Raw genomic sequence first — 22477 nt, forward strand, 5'->3', positions numbered from 1 at the left:
TGATCCAGGAACCTGAAGCCCTCCTTTATGCACCATTTCTCCAGCCGTGCACTCATGTGTTTGATCCTGCTGTTCTAATATGTTTTATAACTATGCACCTCTTGCCCCTTCTTCACCGAATTCCCACTCTCACCAAATTCCTTAACAGAACTCTCACTCAGTTCCCACCTCAGGCTGCTGGGCTCTCTGCTCAGACGATGATGAGATCAGAGGGGTTGGTGTGGCGCAAGACAAAATAGGGCAATAGGGGGGAAAATTATAAAAAGGTGCGTCCGAGACCCAGAGTACGCGTGAATGGCTTCACATTCATTCATATATCTTGTGGGTTATTGACCCGAACCTTTCCTCTCTCGGTAGATGCTGTCTGACCTTCTGAGTGTTCCCTGTTTTTGTTTAAGGTTCCCGGGATCTGCAGTACCATGTTGGCTGCTGTTTGTAGCAGAGTTGCCAACTCAGGTCAGTGTTTTTTTTTAAAAAAAACTGTAAGTAAAGGTCTTCAAAAGGGGAAACAAAACGGTTTCGCAGATTTAAATTAAGATTTTAAAAATTGGGCCCCCAACGATTTTTTTTCCCCACGCGCAGGATAAGAAAACCCGCCCAACTGGGCGTCAACCCGCCCACACTGGGCGCCAACCCGCCCACAACCCGCCCAACTCGTGCCCACCTGTCCCCAGGTGGCGCTGCAGTTGCTCTCTCCTTCGACCACGACTATCGCGGGCTGGGGGAAGGTCGGTGTCGGAGGGGTGCGGGCTGACGCGGGGCTGCTGGGAGAAGGTCGTGTCGGAGGTGCGGGGCTGACGCGGGGGCTGCTGGGGAGAAGGTCGGTGTCGGAGGGTGCGGGCTAACGCGGGGCTGCTGGGGAGAAGGTCGGTGTCGAGGGTGCGGAGCTGACGCGGGGCTGCTGGGGAGAAGGTCGGTGTCGAGGGGAGCGGCGCTGACGCGGGGGCTGCTGGGGAGAAGGTCGGTGTCGAGGGGAGCGGCGCTGACGCGGGGGCTGCTGGGGAGAAGGTCGGTGTCGAGGGGAGCGGCGCTGACGCGGGGGCTGCTGGGGAGAAGGTCGGTGTCGGAGGAGAGCCTCTTCCTTGGTCGCACAGCTGGAGCCCGAGGGTCAGCAGCAGCTCCAGCGGCACAGCCGCGCGGCCTGAGAGACAGCACCGCAGCGCCCCCCCCCCCCCCCCCCCCGGGGAGTCTCCTCCTCCTCCTCACTGCTCGGCAGCTCAGGTAAAACGGCTCCGGGGACGAGGTCACGGCCCCCGCTGCCTGGGAAAGGCGAGGGCCCGGCGGCAGCTCACAGCTGAGCTGGACAACATGTGTGTGATATGACATGGTACCTGTACAACATACGTGTGATATGACATGGTACCTATATGACAAGGTGCCTGTGTATGTGTATGTGATATGACGAGTGGTCAGTGCAGCTGCTTTTAAAGTGTCAGCCTGTCTGTCTGCACGACATGCCTATGATTTGCACGGCCTTTCTGTCTTGTATCAGACATGTCATAATTTGATCCAGTTACATGGTGGTTTGAGCCCATAAAATGAAACCCTGTATTATGGGTTGTATTATATAGTGCAGTTACTGGTCAGTGCGTTTGGGTTGTTGATGACTTTCCTGCGGTGCACATGGCAGAGCTCACAAAGCCAGTGTTTGCTGGAACGTCATTGAAATCTGGAGAGCTTTGCACCTCGGTGCCAAACACAGATAGCTGGCCAGACAGTGGTAGACGTGTACTGGGATTTCTGGGATTCTGTGGGTCCACAGTATAAACAAATGTAATGATTATGCTGTCTACAGACAGACCCCAGTAACACTAAATAAGAGTTTCATTCTATTTGTAATAATGTGACCGGCTGTCTGCACACCATACACACAAATAGAATCTGCTGTCTACATAATATACATGTAATAATATGACGTGGTGCCAGTCAGTGGTAGAAGTGTACTGCATTTCTCGGATTGTTGTTGTATTTTGTATGTTGCTATCTGCACAACATGCATGTAATAATTTGCCATGAGGCTGTCATTAAGCGCTCCGAGACGCTGCCCCTTGTGAAGAACACTATATAAACACAAGTTGTTGTTTTCTACATACATGCATACATGAAATGTAAAGATTACTACACAATAATCGTGAATGTGAAGGCCTATCCGTACACATTAAACCGATATAATGTGACACAAACAGAAAACAAATATAATAATGTGACACAAGGCGGGCTGCAATGGCTGCACACAGACATTAATATATAACATGGGCTGTCTGCACACCATAAACAAATATAATGACATGCTGTCTACATAATAAACAAATATTATGTACACAAAGTTGTCTCTATATAATTACAATATGTGATAGTTGTCTATATACAAGTTACAAATGCAACAATGTGGCTTGAAAGTTTTACACAATTTATAAATGTAGTAATGTGTCACAATCGTGTTTTTACACAATAAATATTATTGTGATTCAGGGCTATTTATAGAAAATTAACCCGTTGCTTTCTGGAAAATAAAATTGATTGACGAGTGTGTAATTCTCAATTAATCTGGTTTTGAATCCCGTTTGTACCACTTGTTGACTGTTTTTGTGAACTTGTAGACTTATGGCATAAAGCATTGTTTTGAGGTACAATGCTGCATACTGCACTGTGGCAGTCAGATGGTAACTGGTGAGTTCATTGTGGAAGGAGGGTGGTTATTTTTATTCTTGAGTTGAAATTACTCAATATTCAATTTTAAATCATTTGTCAAGAAAGTGACACAACAAAAGTTAAAGACGAAATAATGACAGAGATATTCTTGCACAAAGAATAAATATAATTATTGAAATGTAATTAAATATTGCAGATGATATGGTTCTTTTCATGTTGGAAGGACATCTGAAACACTTATCGGGATTTTCCATAAAGTGAATTTATTTTGTATTTATACTGTATTTTGTAGGTAAACTTGGCAGCCAATTTGCACAGAACATTATTCCACAAACAGTCATGAAGTGAATGACCAATTTTATCTTTCACAAGATTGGTTTGGATGAAGAAGGCCCTTTGACCATCTGATCTCATCCCCCAGAATATCCACCCTATTATCTTCCCATCACAACATCAAGCTATATTTTAAATGAGCATAGAGACAAACTCCTTTCTCTTTTTTAAGTAGTGCGATAGGATCTTTAATGTCCACCTGATCTCTGAGTCCTGACCTTGGTGTAATATTTTTTCCAAAGGATTGTACATCCAAAAATAGAGCATAAATATCCAGCAATAGCTTGCATTTATATAACGGCCTTCCTGTAGGGTAGCATCTCGGAATGCTCCCCGGAGCATTGCACTGGAGTATCATCCTTGACTATGTGAGTTCAAAGTCCCAAAATGGGTCTTGAACCCATAACCTTCTGACTGAGAGGCGAAAGTACTACTAACTGAGTACTACCAACTGTTCCCAAGGATGAGTATTTTTAACAAAACATGCTCCCTTTGAACTTACTTTTTGGTTTAAATAATTATAACTTGAACAAAATGCAATGTAAGTATGTAGGGCTGTCATCCTACCGAATGCACATCCATCGTAATAAGGATATGTGTGACTTTTGGTGTTAAAGTGCCATTTTTAGAAATAATTCTTGGTGGTAGGGGAATGGGCAGAAAAAAAAGTTGACCATTATTCTCTGTTGACTAAATTCATCATATTTTTATTTCCAAAGCTGCTCAAAGATACACGATCAGTCTATATGTGCTTCATCGAATGTTGGAAGAATGACAGATGACAGGGATGTACTGCGTGATGTTTGGTTTGGAAGAATACCAACCTGTTTCACCTTATCTCAGGATGAAATAACAGAACGAGAGGCTGAACCTTATTATGTAAGTACAAGAAACAATGTTGCATTTCTTTTACCCCATTATGGGGAGGTGTTCATTTTTTCTGATTTGTTTGTAATTTATTTTATAATTCTCTTTTCCTCCAGCTTTCTTCCAATTGGCCCACACCTCTATATTTCCCCGCCCCTTTTCCTCCCTAGCTGCACTCTCTGTAAACCCCATCTCATCCAAAAGTGTGCAGCTAGAGTTGTTCACTTCTAATTTTTTCCATTCACTATTATTATTCGAGTTTTCTTATTTATATTATAGTTTTTTTTAAAAAAAGTGATGTTTGCAACCTTAGAAACAGTCATCTTGTATTACACTCCCTTATTTGTAGTAAATCTATCAACTGTTTCCTAAAGAATTGTCTGCTCAGGAGACTTAATCCGGTGACTTGATAGCCACTGATATTTAAAGGTGAAATGCTGTGCTTGTCAAATTGATGGAGAACGAGGGAATATAAGAGTAAAATACAGCAAAATCTAGAAGTAGCGTGAAGCTCGACTCAAATGTGAGTAGAGTGAAGCTCATCTCAAACCTTATTGGAGCATCTCATGTTATTTATTACCTGTCTGAGGAACACATAGGCTGTTCTTGCTATGGGCCTGTGGCCATGAGAGAGAGACTGAGTTGAAACTATGCAAATTTATTTCACTCTGTCCTTACTTGAGACAATAGTTTTATCTGACCTTTCAGATCCCGGTCTTAGAGGTGAAAGGATGCTTCAATCTGCTCATTCATAATAGTTGAAAACAACTGATTTTGTAATAGTGAGCTTCTGTTGTTGAGAACAGACATACATCTAAACTGTGAAGGGTCAAGCTTGTTCTTTCTGCTTTTAATGGATAACTAGAATAATAATGCAAAAATGAGTTAGTCATTGACACAAATGTATGAGGATATATAATTTTTGAATCTAAAGATTCAAAAGCATTGTTTTCAGACTGTTGATTTTTAGATATGAAAAGCATGAATGTAAAAACAAACAGCATCAAAAGCATTTAAACAAATAACAACACAGAATAAAATACACTGCAACTTTACATTCATATAAGGCCTTTCATGTCGGCAGGACGTTCCAAGGTGCTTAAACAGTGCAATCCTAATGATTTCTGAAAACTAACCAGAGCATGAAACTGATTGCAGTACAAGATTTAAAACTGCTGTATCAGGCAGTTAAGGTTCTGATTAAATAAAATTTGAGAGCAGAGGACTTTGTGAAAAGCAAAGAAGTCATCTGGCTGGAAACCATCAGGCTTCAGCTCAGTGAAATTCAGACTGGAATGAGGAGAAGTTAACTTACCAAAATTAAAAATGAGAAGTATCATCCTTTGATTAAATCCGGCCTGTCCAGGATCCCAGTCAGACCAGCAGGAATAACAGAGTTGATAAAAGCGAAAACTAGCCCACGTCTCCAAAAACAGAAAATTCAAGATTCTATAAAAATGCAAATCAAACAGCAGCTGTTTAGTCTAAGAATGCTATGGAGATTATATAGTCATGTCAGATTTAGCTTCACTATGTTCCAAAGTCCAATAATTTAGGCATATTGTGGAGAATTGCCAAAGGATAGGAATGCAACAAGTCACAAGTAATAAGTTGACATGTATAGAACCTGAGGGATTTTGTGAAATAACAACTTTTTACGTGATGCTGTAGGGCAACTAGTGAATGAGGACCCATACCATGGATTAAATTGTATACATTTTGCAATATTGATTTTCCATTTGACATCGTACCTTCCTCTATTTGCAAATGCCATAGCGGTGAAACATTTGACCCTCAACAACATGTGCAATTTCTTTCAGCTGCTTTTGCCAAGAGTCAGCTATTTCATGCTCGTCACTGACAAAGCTAAAAAGCATTTCCAGAAAGTTATGAGACAAGAAGATGTGGGAGAGATGTGGTTTGAATACGAAGGGCTACCTCTGAAGTGGTGAGTTCCCATTGACACTCCTAGTGACTTTGTCATTATAGATTTTAAAGTGTAGTGACTATAATATCAGCAGTTATTTAATTTTAGATATATCCTTCATTTCTGCCAAAGCATCAGAATGATTACAGAAATCTATATAAAAAAATCAGCTGGTTTAAATACAGCTTGGTCAAGCATGCTTCCATTAGATTGAAATTGTGTTATACATGTCAACTCGGGACACTGCAAGTGAGTATGTGGAGACGTTTTTTGTTTTGTTTTCAATATCTGAGGAGTGAGGTAGGTGGGCTGGGATAGGGGAAACTGGGGGATTGCCTAGACTAACCAGTGGTCCCATTGGGTTGGTGGGTGTCCTCGCCTGTCTTTAATTTGGATTTTGCTCAGAACATTTTGAATGGCTGTGTTCTTCCTTGTGATATATTTTTTTAAAAATCTTTTTATGTTCCATAAATTAAGCTTGCAGGATTCAAATTTACTAATGTTAAAGAATATAGTTTCTACCTGAATATAATTTTCTGAAATGATCAGTTATAGTTGTGGATTTCTCTCTCAATTCTACCAATGATCAGTTGGGTTGAGGTAGTGCAGAGTAAACCTATTGTAGTTGTAATGTGAAGGGTACTATAAAATTGTAATTTGTTGATGTTGTTATTTATATTTCCATAAGACTTGTCACAGGAGATTGTTGCCAGATTGTTTGCATCAATTCTTTTGTGTTGGATACAATGTTAAACCAAGGCTTTATCTACGTGGTCTGGTAGTTCAGTTGAACATTAAAGATGGCACTAACTTTGATGAAGTGTTGAAAGTGGAAATTGTTTTGGTGTCCTGGCCAATCTTTCTTCCTCAACCAAATTTCTAAAAGCATCTTATTTCTGATGGTGACTTAGATAAGTACTATGTTGGATAGAGAGTTGACTTTGCAACAAAAAGCAGAGGGTACTCATTAATGGAAATAGATTGGAAGATGCTGTCTCGAGTGGGGTTCCCTACTATTTATAACAACTTTATGTAAGCTTTAACAGCACTATAGCAATGTTTACTGTTGGCTCTAAAATTGGTGCGAAAGTAGGACAGAGAAGAGAAAGAGGTGCATGCACTGCAAGCTGATCTGCACAGGATGTTTGATTGGGTAAAAAAACAGATAGCCTTTAATGCAGAGTATTGCAACATAATGTACCTCGGCATCAAAATCTTTAGTTTGACTACCTTTTGGGTGGGATTCCCCTCAAAGTGGTTGGTCCAAGATAAGGAGCTTGAGGGTGAACATCGATTATACTCTGAAGGCTCAAAAATTGTGTGAGGTGGCCATTAACAGACACATTTGAGTGTTGGGATCCATACATAAGGCAACAGACTGCAAATCTACAGAACCTATTCTGATGCAATGGTGGGACCCCACATTGGGTGATATGTCCAGTTCTGGTAAACGATATGGAGGCACAGATTTTTTTTTCCTCTCAAATTGGCCTTTTATTTTCTGTCTGGTTCATCACCTTTCCTGGAGGGGGAATGTGTGTGACAACAGGAGAGAAGTTACTGAGTGTTGAGTTACATAGGAACAGGAGTAGGCCATTCAGCCCTTCGAGCCTGTTCTGCAATTTAATTAGATCATGGCTGATCTGTACCTCAACTAATCCTTTCAATTCCAATTTGCCGCTTTCTCCCCATATTCCTTAATACCCTGACCTACCAAAAAATCTATCAACCTCATTCTTGAAGGTGTGGATGGATCCAGCATCCTCGACCTTTTGGGGGAGAGAATTCCAGATTTCTGCCACCCTTTAAGCGAAAAAATGCTTCCTTAATTTCACCCTTTTATGGCCTGGTTCTAAGGTTAAGACTATGACTTTGACCGAGCCTTCAGCTCCCCTCTTGACTCTCTACCCCCTCCTTGCTCCCTCCCTTCCCTCCCCTCACCTTGACCATTTCCCCCCTCCTCGCTCCCTCCCTTCCCTCCTCTCACCCTGACCATTTTCCCCCAAGGCTCAGGTCCTTAACCCAACTGTCCAGCGCCTTGGGACGTCCTCCCGACGTGAAAGGCGCTCTATAAATGGAATCTTGTTGTTGTTGTTGTATGTCCCCTTGTTTTGGATTCCCCCACCAGAGGAAATAGCTTCTCTGTATCTACCCTATCAAATCCTTTTATCATCTTAAACACCTCAATCAAATCACCCCTCAACCATCTAAACTCAAGGGAATACAATCTAAGTTTATGCAGCCTTTCCTTGAACTTAACCCTTTTAGGCCTGGTAACATTCTGGTGAACCTACGCTGCACGCGGTTGGAGGTGAAATAGAGAATTATCCTGGTGTGGATTATATGGGCTTCTGGGCCTTTTCTGACTCTTTCTGAAAGCACTGGAAAAGTGCTTGCATGTTGTTTGAAAGATCTAATCAGAGGAAAGTACAATATCTTTGTTCTCATGGGTCATCCAATTTAAACTGCTGAAATGAGCGCCCGTTTCTGACTGGAACATTCAAACAATCCACAGATGTCCTTCCTTACCCTAATAGTTGTCAGTTCTGTGTTGGCTTCCTTAGTCTGATATTTCAGATACATTCTGACCAGAATATCTCCTCTTATTAACATGGCCCTTCCAGAGCTGTCCCTTGTGGGTCTCTTGGTCATCACGCCCCTGTGTTTAGAATCGAAAAGTAGAGACAGCTGTGATCTTGTCATTCAAACTTTGACATTTATAATGTCTGGTAAACCCATTTTATATTCTTTTCCTCTGCTGGTAGATCTGATATAATTATTATTATCAGTTGTGGATCCAATTGTAGTGGATTTGGCAAACTGTACCCCAGCAAAAGTCCATAAGGTTTAATTAAATTAATTAATTAATTCTATTGCACCTCAAAAGCCTGAATTACAATCGCAGTGTTCCTTGATAGCTTTGTTTCAAAAAGTACAAATAGCAATTAATTTCTCACGTCATTAAGTGCAGCAAATCAGCAGTTTTGTCAAAGGTTAAATGTTGAGAAGTGTTTGTGACCGATTGAAATTCTCACCCAAAAAGTCACTTGTGAGCATTGGCTAAGCTGGAGGTCCCTCTTGTGGCCAAAGGCGAGGTAAACTTTACTTATGTAATTTATGTTTATTTTTAACATAAATGATATGTCATACACCTTTTCATATTCAGTGTGCCTAGTTTACAACTGACTGTATAAATGTGGATTGCTCACTGATAAATTTCCCCCAGTGTTTTGACCTAACCTAACACAGTTTGTATCACTCTTGCCTCTGAATCAGAAGGTTGTGGGTTCCAGCCCCAAGTTGGGACTTTGAACACACATGGTCTAGGCTGACACTCTAGTGCAGCGTTGGGGGTTTTGTATTGTAATTTGTTCTTTGCTTTGTATTGTTGGAGGCGTTGTCCTTCGGATGGAAATTAAAGATCCCGCAGGCTGTTCAAAAAGAGAATAGAGTTTCTCCCAGTGTCCTCTATCCTTGCTCGGCTCCATTGTCTTCCCCCCCTCTCCCACTTTGACCCTCAGCTGTCCTTCCTCCCCCACATCCGATCCCTGACCAGGCCCACCTTCCTCCACCTCTGCCACATTGCCCGTCTCCGACCGTACCTTACCCCAAATGCAGCAGATACCCTCGTTCATGCGTGTAGCACCTCCCACCTGGATTACTCAAACACACTCCTCGCCGGTCTCCCCAGCTCCACTGTTCAAAAGATCCAGCTCATTCAGAACTCTGTTGCCCACATACTGACCCGGAACAAACTGCGTACCCACATCTCACCAGTTCTGGCCAGACTACTGGCTCCCCATCACTGAACAGATCAACTTCAAGATCCTCACACTCGTGTTCAAATCCCTTCACTCTCTGGCCCCTCCCTATCTCCGGCCTCCTCACTCCCCAATCCACTACCCGGCGCCTCCACTCAAACTCGCACCCCCCCCCCCCCCCCCCACCATCGGAGGTTGTGCTTTTAGCCAGTGCGCCCCAAAACTGTGGAACGCTCTCCCTCAATCCCTCCGCCTTGCCCCTTCTCTCCCCTTTTTCAAGTCCCACCTGAAAACCTTACTCTTCGCCAGTGCTTACAGCCATCTCCCCTTGGCTTGGAGTGAGGCCCCACCACCGTTAAGCACTCTGAGACGCTACCCTGCATGGAAGACAGGCACTATATAAGTGCAAGTTGTTGTATTGTAGAGTTCCTTCCCGCCCCCCCCCTCCCGTCTTGAAGGAGCAACTGCTACTGAACAACGTCAGTTTTCCATGTCAATTGTTCACGCGTGTGATGGAAAATTTAATGTGAATACACAGTATTGTACTGTGAGCCCAATCCCAAACTCATTTCATGCAGTATTATTGTAGGCAAGACAAAGGTGATTTCAACCCAGGTCTCAGATTTAAAAGGCCAGTGTGTAAACCTGTTGTTCCAACTTATTTATTTTATCTCATGATCCACTATTTTCCCCACAGCTGTTGGTGATTTTGAAGTTGTAATTGGAGGAACCATGGTACAGCATCGTTTTCTTAGATTAGATTGAAAGAATGCGGTGTTACTGCCACAGTAAGGAATAATTGTTCCTGTTTAAAGATTATCATCAGCAAAATGAGCAACAAAAACTCCTCTCAACTGAAGCTCCAATCCATTTTCACTCAGTAAAAATCCATTTTGAAACATCAAATTCTGAAAGTATGGTTTCTGAATGTTACTTTGTTCTTTGGAAAATGATGGTCAGCCACTTGTTGAAATCAGTGAAGCAATGTATTTTGCCGGCAGATGGTGCTAGAGTATTACTAGTGTAAAAGTAGTTCATTCAAGTTTTTTTACACACATGTCAGAGCTTCCAAAATGAACCAGTATTAGTGGAAATAAACTGTATTAGATAGTTGGCAACCAGCTAGCAATGCAACAATAAAGTAGCAGAGTGATTTTGTTATTTTCAAGTTAAAGACAACCCTCCCCGAAGAAGCTGACTGCTCATCTTTCTTCTGATCCTCAGTTATGTCCTTGAGTTAATGAATTGCTCAATCAGTGGAATATTCTTTCTCTATTTACCTTATCAGAACCATTCATAATTGTGAAAATCTCTATTAGAATTCCCTCTACCTTTCTCTTCTCCAGCAAAAGCAATACATTTTCAAGTTACACAACATACCAATACATACTCAGCCCTAGTATTGTCAAAATGAATCTTCACTGCACCTCTCCATAGCTTTGGTATCTTTTCCACAATGGGGTGCTCAAAACTAGATGTAAAACTCCTGCCTTTGGAATGAAATACTGACTAACTTCTTAAAGGATATTTGGATTTTACTTTTTCAGGTTATTCTTCAGACTGATTGTGTTTTAGCACTCCACGGTGCTACCCCATGTGAAGAGCACAAGCTATATGCAATGCAAGTTATTGTTTCAATAACACTGTCTGGTGAAAGTAACCATTTAAACTTCCACAACATGTTGCCATTCACAATTGTGGTTTTGTATTTCTCATGCTGACCCATAGCATCGCAGTGCTGTACAGGGAACCCTGTAATAATGTCCCCAGTAAACACCACGTATTGTGCTGGTGTACTGTGCACTCCTGGAAGTTCGGAAACACGCAGCTTCCAGTACTGACTGGCCAACGTCCTGTTTTTAAAAAATGGTCAATTTTGTTGTCGCTATTGTCATTTCCTAAAGGAAATTATGACAGTGGTACTTCTTACGCATAGCAATGACCCAGATGTAAGCCATTTTTTCCCCACACTTTGCTTTAATGCAGTCGCTGCAAGATTGGACCCAGCTGACTGCACTCGCTCTGTATATATGTTGGTTACTATTGAAGGAATTTCATATGAAAACCAAAACTTAAAAACTTAGACTAATGATTGAAAGCATGTTGGAAGCATATCTTCATAAGAGCAACTGGAATCATAATCAACCACAAACTAATTTAATTTCAGGACATAAGAATACTTTCAATGTGCACGCATATAATACAGCTTATTGAGGCATTGTCTTAGCCAGACTGAGCCTTCAGTGATGCAGTATGTAACGTCTCAAACGTGGGAGTACAAAGAACAAGCTTAAGCCTGTTGTTGGCTGTACAGGATGTTTTTCATTAACAAAGGAAGTTACATACTGATTTGCTTCAGAATTAACTGTTTAATAATATTTGTTTTTCAGTTAGCTTTACTGATACTGTACTAGAACATTTGTTAGGCATATGATTATACTTATAATTGTGTTTATAAAGATAATTAACTACATATATGAATTTGAAATAATTAGTAAAGATTTGTTTATACCAGTGGTGGCCAACCTTTTTGGCCAACAAAATAAACATAGTAATAACAGAATAACATAAATTTATGCCATAAATCTAGAAATATTCAATCAAGAAATATTTATTTCATTGGCCAACCGCCACTGGTTTATACAGATATGGACACTTTTTAGTAAATAGATATTATTCCAGTTTTGGAGCTTAGTTATGCTAAACAATTGTATTTAGATCTGTATGATTAGTCTAATAATAATCCTGCCATTTTCTATAACGCTTATACTGTCATTGTTGCAAAGTACTTCATGAGCAATAATCCTTGCATTTGGTATTGCTCTCAAGCTATTTGTAAACTCATGCAGCAGCCAATTTGTTTACAGCAATGACCCACAAACAGGAATGACTGAATGCTGAATTTATCTGGAAGATTATTGGCTAGGAACTGGGGAAATTTGTTGGCTATACAGGATGTCTTTATGAATAGTATCTTGAGATCTTTTATGTCCTCCTGAATAGGTAACCAGTTTCCTGGCCAATAATCCCCCAGATAAAATGGTTACTCACTTCATGGCTGTTTGCGGAACGTTGTTATGCCAAATTTTCATGGATTTTCATGAACCATTTCCATAATTTAGAGCATTTGTAATTCCTTCTATAAACACGTTTTACACATGGCACATGTACACCTGAGTTTCCATGTTGTTTACATATGGTGAATAATAGATTCCAGTTTTCTATCTGGTTCTTCTTAAAGATTTTTGTTTTGAAGCGTTTTATAACTAACATAGTTAAGAATACTTGTTCAACTATATTCCTTCATCAGATGCACAACTACGGCAATCTATCAATTTTTGATACAAAGTAAGGGATGATCATGATTGATCATAAAGGCCTGATGTATTATTTGTGTGGAAAGTAAAACTTTTTAATTTTTCCAAATCAGCATGTTGATTATCTTCTGAAAGACAAAGCCTATATTGAGGAAGGTCTTGGTTGGGATGTTTACCCACTATTCTTTCAGATGTTTAACTTGCATATTTTTCAGCATTTTCTTTGTATTTCAGCATTCACTATTTCGAAGATTCAAGGTTCATTTTCTTTTATCTACATCAAAGTTTATTATAGGAAATTTCATATAGGAAAATGTATAGTGATTCACTTTGCTAGAAAGACTAAAGAAGTTGGCTGGTACCTTGGATGGTAGTAACTTAAGAGGAGTAAAGGAACAAAAGGATGTATCTAGAGTTTCAGATTCACAGGACTGTAAAATCAGCAGGGCAGATATGAAAACTGCACACCATGGGTCTCAGTGTGCTTGTATATTTCTGTGTGTATCTTTCACTCTTTCTAACTATTGTGTGTGTATTTCACTCTAATCCTTTGTCTTTCTTAAATGTGTTTCTCTCTCTAATCTGTATTCACCTGGATCTTGTACTTACTTGATTTCAGGCAGAAATATCATGACACTTTTTAGCTAATTTTATTACAAGCATGAAACTGATCAGTTTCTAATGTTAATCTTTTAGCTTCCTCTTGATGCTTTATAAAGTTAGCTTAGTTGATAGATTTTGTTGGTACAAAACTTTTATATAGAAGGCCATTTAATTTACATCATTTGTTGCAAGGAAATAAAATATTCAATGTCTGAAAACTTTTCAAAGATGCGTAAATGTGGTATTTTAGTTGTCAATGTTGTTGTTCTCAGTATCAACCTTTCTCTCGTTTGTCATTAGGCATTATCCAATTGGTTTACTTTTTGACCTTCATGCATCGAACACTGCACTTCCATGGAACATTCTAGTACATTTCAAGGTAATTTTACATTTTTCATTTTTACTGTTCTACTGATTTGTAGCTGTGGTAAAATGCAAAGAATTTATTTAAAACTGCAAGTTGCATCCTGTCAGTTTTGGAGTTAGTTCATAATGGAATCTGGAATCGCAGGACATTTTCTGATACGCTGTAGGTTTTTGTAGACATGTATGACAGTCATGACAATATTAGCATTATAGCTGGTATAATTGGCAGATTTTTTTGTAGGTCAGTCAGGTATCTGACACAGAATCATAGAATTATACAGCATAGAAGGAGGCCATTTGGCCCATCGTGTCTGGGCCGGCTCTTTGAAAAGAGCTATCCAAATCAATCTCACTGCCCCGCTCTCTCCCTATAGCCCTGCAAACTTGTCCTCCCCAAATAATTATCTACTTTTCTCTTAAAAGTTGTTATCAAATTGGTTTCCACCACCCTTTCAGGCAATGTATTCCAAATCTGAACAACTCGCTGTGTGAAAAAATTTCTCCTCACCTCCCCTCTGTTTCTTTTAACAACTATTTTAAATCGGTGCCCTCGGGTTACCGACTCACCTGCCATGGACATAGTTTCTCCTTGTTCACCTTATTCAATACCCTCACAATTTTGATAGCTGCTATTAAATCTCCTCTTAACCTTCTCTGCTCCAAGGAGAATAATCCTAGCTTCTCTAACCTCTCCTGATAACTGAAGTCCCTCATTCCTGGTACCATCCTGGTAAATCTCCTTTGCACCCTCTCCAATGCCTTTTAAAATGTGGTGCCCAGAACTGAACACAGTATTCTAACTGAGGCCTAACCAGTGTTTTATAAAGGTTCATCATAAAATAACTTACTGACTTTTGTATTCTGTGCCCCTATTTATAAATAGGAACCCGTATGCTTTAATAGCTTTATCTACCTGTCCTGTCACCTTCAAAGATTTACCTATATGGACCCCCAGGTCTCTCTGTTCCTTCACCCCCTTTAAGATTGTACCATCAGCTTATATTGCTCTCCTCATTCTTCTTCCCAAAGTGCATCACTTCGCATTTCTCTGCATTAAACTTCATCTGTCACGTAGGTGTCTGTCCATTTTACCAGTCTGTCTATCCTCCTCACTGTTTACTACTTTTCCTAGTTTAGTATCATCTGCAAACTTGGAAATTATACTCCCTTTACCCATGTCCAGGTCACTCTGCTTTCGGTCACCCAGCCAGTTCTGTATCCATGCTGCCACTGTCTCTTTAATACCGTGGACTTTTATTTTGCTTACAAGTCTCTTATGTGGCACTTTATCATAGTATTACATCATAGTCCCATGTCCATGTGGCAACTTGAGCCTGCAGCTCACCAATCTTATTTGTCCCACTCTGTACATTTATGCACATGCACTCCAAGACTGACTGAGTCTGCTCTGCATTTCCCCCCATCTAATCCCTTTTTCTAGATTATTCTTTATTACTTTGCTATTCGTCTCTCCCAGCCCTCTGTGTAACTTGTTTGTCCTCTCTGATGTTGCATCCCGATTCCCTTGCCCCCTCGAAACTAGTTTAAACTTTTTCCCACAGCACTAGTTAACCTGCCTGCGAGGTTATTGGTCCCAGCCCTGTTCAGGTGTAACCCATCCACCTTGTACAGGTCCCACCAGCCCCAGAACTGGTCCCAGTGTTCCAGGACACTGAAGCCCTCCTTTCCACACCATTTCTCCAGCCGTGAATTCCTGTGTTTGATCCTGCTGTTTTGATACTCACTTGCACGAGTCACTGGGAGTAATCCAGAGATCACCACCTTTGAGGTCCTAATCTTTAGCTTTTTCCCTTGTGTCTGATACTTTCCCTGTAGGATCTCAGCCCTTTTTTTTCCCTACGTCATAGATCCCAATATGGACTATGGTTTCTGGATGTTTCCCTTCCCTCTGTAGAATGTTTTGCACCTGTTCTGTAATGTCTTCAATCCTGGCACCAGGAAGGCAACATACCATGTCAGAGTCACGTTTTTGGTTGCGGAAACGTCTGTCTACTCCTTTCAACCTTGTGTCCCCAATGACAATTGTATTGACACTCTTCCCGGTGTCACCCTATGCATCCATCTGCTTTTGTTTCCTCTCCCCAGAGGTGTCATCACCCTGACCGGTATTCAGTACAGAGAACCAATTTGTAAGTGCCACACTTTCAGGGGATTTCTGCACTGTTACCTCTTCCTACCTTGCTGGGTGGTCACCCACTCACTCTCCTCATGAACACTGTGTGGCTGTGGGGTGATCACCTCCTGAAACATTCCACCCATGAACTTTTGAGCCTCCCATATGCTTTGTAGTGACACAAGCCTCTCTTCAAGCTCAGAAACTCTAAGTTCAAGCAACCGGAGGCACTCCCCACACACATGTTTGTCCAGGGCACACAAAGCATCCTGGAGTTCCCACATAGCACACATTGTGCAAGCAATTGAACCTGTGTCATCTCACCTACGAGGCGAGCATGATAACCACTGCGCTATGGGACTCCACTCTTAGTGTTATAACAAGGCTCCACTATAATAGCAATCTGTGCCAGCCTCTCTCTCTCATTTTTTCTTTTTTTTCTGGCGCTCTTTCCAACTTTGTTTTCTCACTGTGCCTTTATCTCTGAGCAAAAAAAAAGTTAGGTGTGAACACAATATGTTGTGTGTATACGTGCAGAGTTGCTAAGGATGTGATTTACTCTTGCTGTGTCGGTAAATCACACCTGAGGTAACCTCAAGTATGTACTCAAAATTGCACATACACAAACTGGATATTTGGAGAGGATTTCTTGTTTCACACTTTTTGCCTTGTGTTGGTGAAATATAAAAATTGTATGATTTGTGTATAACTATTGCTTTTTTTTCCCCAGAATTTTCCCGAGAAGGAACTACTTCACTGTACCACCAAGGATGCCGTTGAAGCTCATTTCATGTCCTGCATTAAAGAAGCTGATGCCTTAAAACACAAAAGTCAAGTAATCAATGAGATGCAGAAAAAAGACCATAAGCAGCTCTGGATGGGCTTACAAAATGGTAAGTTACTCTCGCTTCATTCTTTTAAGAAGGGCTTATTTTCTGCATTGTGTTGCAGATGTTTTTGTTTTTCTTAAAGTTGGAAAATTGCACTGTAATTACCATTTCTCACTTCCAAATTCGATGTTTTCCTGAATGATTGTTTACTATTTTTAACCAAGGTCTCTAAACAATAGCAAAGAGTTTCCACATATGATGTGGAAATTTATACAGGATATTGAGGACAAATACTACCATTCAGATCCACTAGTTCATTTACAGTGACACTTGTATTCTAAGAGATTCTCCTCGAAAAATATAGGTTTGTCAAATTGTTATTGTTTTATATATTTAAGGCAATCAAAGAATAATCTTATAGGAGCCAGAGTTTTGCAAAAAGTTTCAGTTCTTTAACTCAGTTTGCTTATTATTTTCATTGATGGTTTTATATTAATGAATTCAACTGGGTTGCCTTCTGTTGCCTTCTGTTGTCTTAACTATTGCATTCATTCATTATCACTTTCTCTGATGCTATGGATCTGAGACGCTAGCCTGCGTGAGGGGCACAGTATAAATGCAAGTTGTTGTTGAAAAATAACACGTTTTGCAAATAAAATATAAAGTCAGGTCACTTTACAGTGTATTCTATGAAGCGCTTTGAGATTTCTCGAAGACATGATAAGGCACTATATCAAATGCAAGGATTATTATGTTTCAGTACGGTTTGTCCCCTTCTTAGACAATGACAGCAACAATGGTCAGTTATAGAGCACCTTTCACCCAAAGAGAATGTTTTGGAGTATTTTACAAAGACTGAACAGCAGCTCAACCTAGAATTGAGTTGAGGGTGGAGGGAGGAGAGGGGGCTGAAAGTACAGTCAAATAGAGAGGTTCTTAGATGAGTTTTGAAAGCTAAGAAGGAGGCACAAGGTAAGAGGATTTGGGCATAACATCTGACGCCACTGTAATTAAAATGTGAAGTAAAATACAATGTAAAGCTATTCATTACCTTTAATCAAACAGCAAAATATGTACAGCAATAAAAAGATCGGCTCACTTGTTCAAAACTAGGGAGTACAGTGCAGTTCAGTGGAGTCAAGTATCTGCATGGTTTGAATTTGTAAAGATTTATAAATCAGCCAAGTTGTTCAGGAATCTTCAATTCCCTTCATCCTCAGAATCAAACTAGTGAATGAACAAACGTATTTGCACAAATTCAGGTCTACTTTGAACATTGTGTGTATTTGATTGTAGACACAGCTTTTATAAATAGTGGTAAAAGAAGACAATTTTATAAACTTATCTTTTTATCACATGGTGCAGTGCTGAAATGAGTCAGTTATAGTTTCTGTTACGCAGCACAAAATTTACTTTCAGTGAAAGATTTGATGCAAGTATACTCGGCTTTGGTGGCCTTTACAACAGGTGTCAATTTAGTAAGTCAAATTGGTCAGACAAAAGGAAGAACCCACCCTTGTAGCTGGTTGGCTGCTTTATGCCAGTGTGGTTGGTTGTGGTGAATCTAGTACTGTATTAAAGATGAGAAACAACAAAAAAACATTATTTTATATATGGTTAATTAATATGATTATCAGCTGATCATAGCAATTATAACAGAACATTTGTGAGAAATGATACAAATTACAAATTTGCATTAGTACCTTTCACGTCAGGTGGATGTCCTAATGCACTTGGAAGAGTTTAAACATTAACTGATGTGCCTAACTGCTAAACTTTAAATTTATTTCTGTATTTATTAAATTTATTTCTATATTTGGAAAGCTGTGGTGAGACTGAAGACCTTCGACCGTGCTTACAGTCACCTCCTTCTTTCCACGGCTTGGCGTCAGGCTCCGCCACTGTTAAGCACTCCAAACTCTGCCCCGCGTGAATGGTGCTATATAAATGCAAGTTGTTGTTGCGTTCCCTGTTCTGTTTGTTTTCTTTAAATGCATATCAAAAGTGAATTTTGTAGGATCACTCAACACTGCATTGTGCTTGTTAAAGTATTTACAACACATAGTTTGTTCCTGCCACTGATGTTACTAATTAATTAATTAATTATACAGAGAGCCAATATAATTGTGGGGTACATATCAGTCTATTTAATCACACATTTGCTCTATTGTGTACATCTATTAAATTTTTCTGTGGCCCTAGATTCCTGATGAAAACAAGTTGTTCAGCTTTATGTTTTGTTTACTGCAATACATCTAGGTAATGTGCAGTACATTATTCAAGAATATAGCTAACTAACATTTCATGTGTTTTATTGTTAAAGCAATTGCATTATGCTATATTCTATATAGTCTTAAGGATAGTCTAATGATGATATTTGGTTCAGTTGTTAGCACTATTGCTTCTGAGCTAGAAGTTTGGGGGGTTGATTCCCCAAACAACTAGTTGAAGCTGATAATCTCATGAGGCTGACATGTTGGTGCAGTATTAAGGAAGTACTGTATTGTTGGAAATCTTTTTCTTCATCTAACTGTTTGGGTGTTTAAGATGGATATTAATGATCCTAATTTACTATTTCCAGGAAGAGTTCTCGATGCCCTCAAACATATTCTTCCCTCTCTAAATTTATCCACTCTAAGATGTTACCTCACATGAAGGGCACTATATAAATGCAAGTTGTTTATTATCAAATAAAAGATAATCCATTTAATTAGTTTTGAGATGTTACTGGCACTACTAGCAGTATCTCAAAATTAACTAATTCTGGGAAATGTTTTGAGACGTTTCAATATTATAAAGTGCTGTATTAGATCCAACTCGTACTTTCACAATGGTGTGACTCTCGTATTGGAAATTTAAGCTTATCTAAGGTGATTATTAAGAGCAAGGTATTTTATTGGACATTGTTTGCAAAAATGTTGTTTATATAAATGGTTTTGCAATTGTCATTGTTGTGCTTTAAACACTACATGAAATGGTCTAATCAAATTTGTTTTCTTTGACCGTCATTATTGAGTTGATGATAACCAAAGCTAATATGCAAATTTCAAAAGCAAAATAAGCGAATGTGGCTGCAGCTCTCTACAGATATGAATGTTGCCTAGAATTAAAGAAAAATCGGGCAGGTTTTTTAATATTAGAAATAAAAGCTGCTTCTGAAACTGAGACAACTCTTTTAGAACATGCAGCATCTTTCAGTACTTTTTATAGGGTTCTGATATAGTTTTTTTGTTACTTATGAAACACTGCAAACGACCACAGAAGAAAAGAAAGTACCATTTGGGTCAACTGAATCTGAGAATGCGATACATCTGTAAATGTTTTCTGGGCTTTAAAAGAGAAGCAAAACTGTTTTTTTTACAGTTGGCGAAAAGAATTAAGTATATGTTTAATGTTATATGTGAGACAAAATATTTTATTCTGTTGGCTTCCCAAGATAAAATAGTAAAACATGCTACCAGCTGCGTCAACAGGTTGATTATGAAAATGTGCACTGTGGAGAGGAAAAACATTTTTCCCCCCTCTTCTACCCTCCTGCTTATACTTAAGTGTGGCTGTATGTTTGAAGGTAGGCTTCTGGCACCTAACTAATCTCAATTTCTGAGCCAAGACAATCTAGTTTAATGTACACTGATTTATTAAAAGTTGCTTTTTTTTCTGTAAAATCTTCACAAATAATAACTTTTGTACATTTGATGTAGGGCTTAAGTTCAAAATTAAACTTCATTAAAGTACTTTACAGGTTAAAGTATAGTGACTATATTTGTAGGCAAATGTAGTAGACAGTTGCACACAGCAGATTCTGCAAATAGCTGTAATGAACTACCACTTTATCTGGATAGTTTTAGCCTGAACACCAGGAGAGATATTTAAATTTTAAATTTTCCATCCGAACGGACTGATGGGACTTCAATTTAATGTCTCATTCAAAAGATGGCACCTTTGATAATGTAGCATTCCCCCAGTACTGCGCTGAAATATTAGTTTACTAACCTTGGAGGAGGTAAGCGGGGGTCAGAATTGAGCCAACTCTCTGTGGCGGTTCCGCTAATCCAGTTCCTGAGCTAGTCGGGTCCGTAGTACTCCAGGGTACTGCTGATGACAACCTCGCTCAAAGGCAGGACTTTGAAAGGCAGACCAGTCAATGGGGCAGGGACACTTCGCACTCAGCTCCTGTTAACCCTACAAGCCAAAGCCCTTACTTGCCATACAATTCTTTCAATGGGAAACTACAGTTTTAGCTGGATAAACTCCAGCAGTACCCCCCCAATGCACACTCTGGGGTCCCCAAACCTTGGCAACCTACGCCTAATATTCACTGGCATTAGGTAAGCAGGAAGGGACCCTCCAGGAAGAGAGTGCACATTCCATTCCAATAATTATCCCTGGAATTTTCATGTATAGGTGAGCTGCATGCGACTCTCTGTTTGGCTTGGATACTTGTTAGCATGATAATAATAATCCTTGCATTTGATATAGCACTTTATCGCGTCTTCTAGACGTCTCAAAGCACTTCACAGAATATACTGTAAAGTGAATTGACTGGATATTTGTGGGCGAAACGCAGCAGCCAATTGCGCACAGCAATGTCCCACAAACAGTCCTTTGTTTAAAAGTAAAAAGGATTGTTTACATCCTGGCATTATCAGGTTATCAGATGATCGGTTTCTGTATGTGTCAAACATCCGACTAACCAAAAAAAAGTATTAGCCTTGACTGAATTTAACTCCTGATGTGGGGCATGAAGCCACGACCTTCTGACCCAAAGATGAGAATGCTGCCACTTGAGCTAAATGGGTTATCCCATGAGAAAAGCTTGAGTAGAAAAGATTATGTTTGGTGACCGCAGTATGTTATTCTAAGTTTTGCCAAGTTACTTGAGTGGAGCATCACAGTGAGCTTGATATGGTGATCTCATCTAACTTCAATCAATGCAAACTTAGCAGCAGAGCTTGCCAGGATACTGATCAGGAACCCTATTTGATGTTTCTCTCCTTGTTCCCTCCCAAAGATAATGTAGTTCCATGTTGTGTAATTCTGCTTCTTTTCACAATCGTGGTTCAAGCTAATCATTTGTCATTCGATAACCACTTCAAAATATTATCCTTTCCTGGCATTTGCGTACTGTGTGTGAGGCAGTCTTGTTTCGTGACGATCTAATTAAGGCCTACTCTTCAGTATCTCACTTAGGCTAATAGGGATTTCACTTTTGTTTTCCTAGTGTAAAATTGTATGAGGACCTACAATGAATACATGATGACTTTACACTTTTCACAATGCAATCCTACTTGTTTTGTGTATGTTTGTGTGCCTCAATCTTATTTTATATTATAACTGTAGCTTACATTACTCTTGCCTTAATTTAGCTTTACTGCATAATACTTCAGAACTTTAAAATGAAAATCTCTGTAGGTGAGGTTTAATATTGTCTAAATATTATCCACCTCAGTAATCTATTTTGTCACCTCCATAGAATCATAGAATCTTACAATACAGGAGGCTATTTGGCCCATCGTGCCTGTATCGGCTCTTTGAAAGAGCAATCCAACTAGTTCCCCTCCCTAGCTCTTTTCCCATACCTCTGCAATGTTTTGCTTTTTAAGTACCTATCCATTTCCCTTTTGAAAGCTACTATCGAATCTACTTCCACTACCCTTTCAGGCAGTGCATTCCAGACTCCAACAATT

The 22477-nt window shown here is 39.8% G+C and overlaps 1 protein-coding gene across 4 annotated transcripts in view; it reads left to right on the forward strand.

Annotated features, from left to right (window-relative positions):
- Positions 1-418: 418 nt before the first annotated feature.
- Positions 419-22477, forward strand: part of LOC103182206 (ATG5 autophagy related 5 homolog (S. cerevisiae)) — a 166017-nt gene continuing 143958 nt past the window's right edge. For 2 of the 4 annotated variants that reach the window (XM_007899123.2, XM_007899119.1), the window contains exons 1-5: positions 1196-1221; positions 3705-3864; positions 5673-5800; positions 13761-13839; positions 16691-16853. In XM_007899123.2, the coding sequence (XP_007897314.1) occupies positions 3757-3864; positions 5673-5800; positions 13761-13839; positions 16691-16853 (478 nt within the window). In that variant the 5' untranslated portion in view covers positions 1196-1221; positions 3705-3756. Of the gene's footprint in view, positions 457-1004; positions 1057-1195; positions 1222-3704; positions 3865-5672; positions 5801-13760; positions 13840-16690; positions 16854-22477 lie in introns of those variants that run through there. The other 2 variants (XM_007899121.2, XM_042332876.1) reach the window with 2 other exon arrangements.

The sequence above is a fragment of the Callorhinchus milii genome, unplaced genomic scaffold, assembly GCF_018977255.1.
Source record: "Callorhinchus milii isolate IMCB2004 unplaced genomic scaffold, IMCB_Cmil_1.0 Scaffold3, whole genome shotgun sequence".
NCBI classification, from domain to species: Eukaryota; Metazoa; Chordata; class Chondrichthyes; order Chimaeriformes; family Callorhinchidae; genus Callorhinchus; species Callorhinchus milii.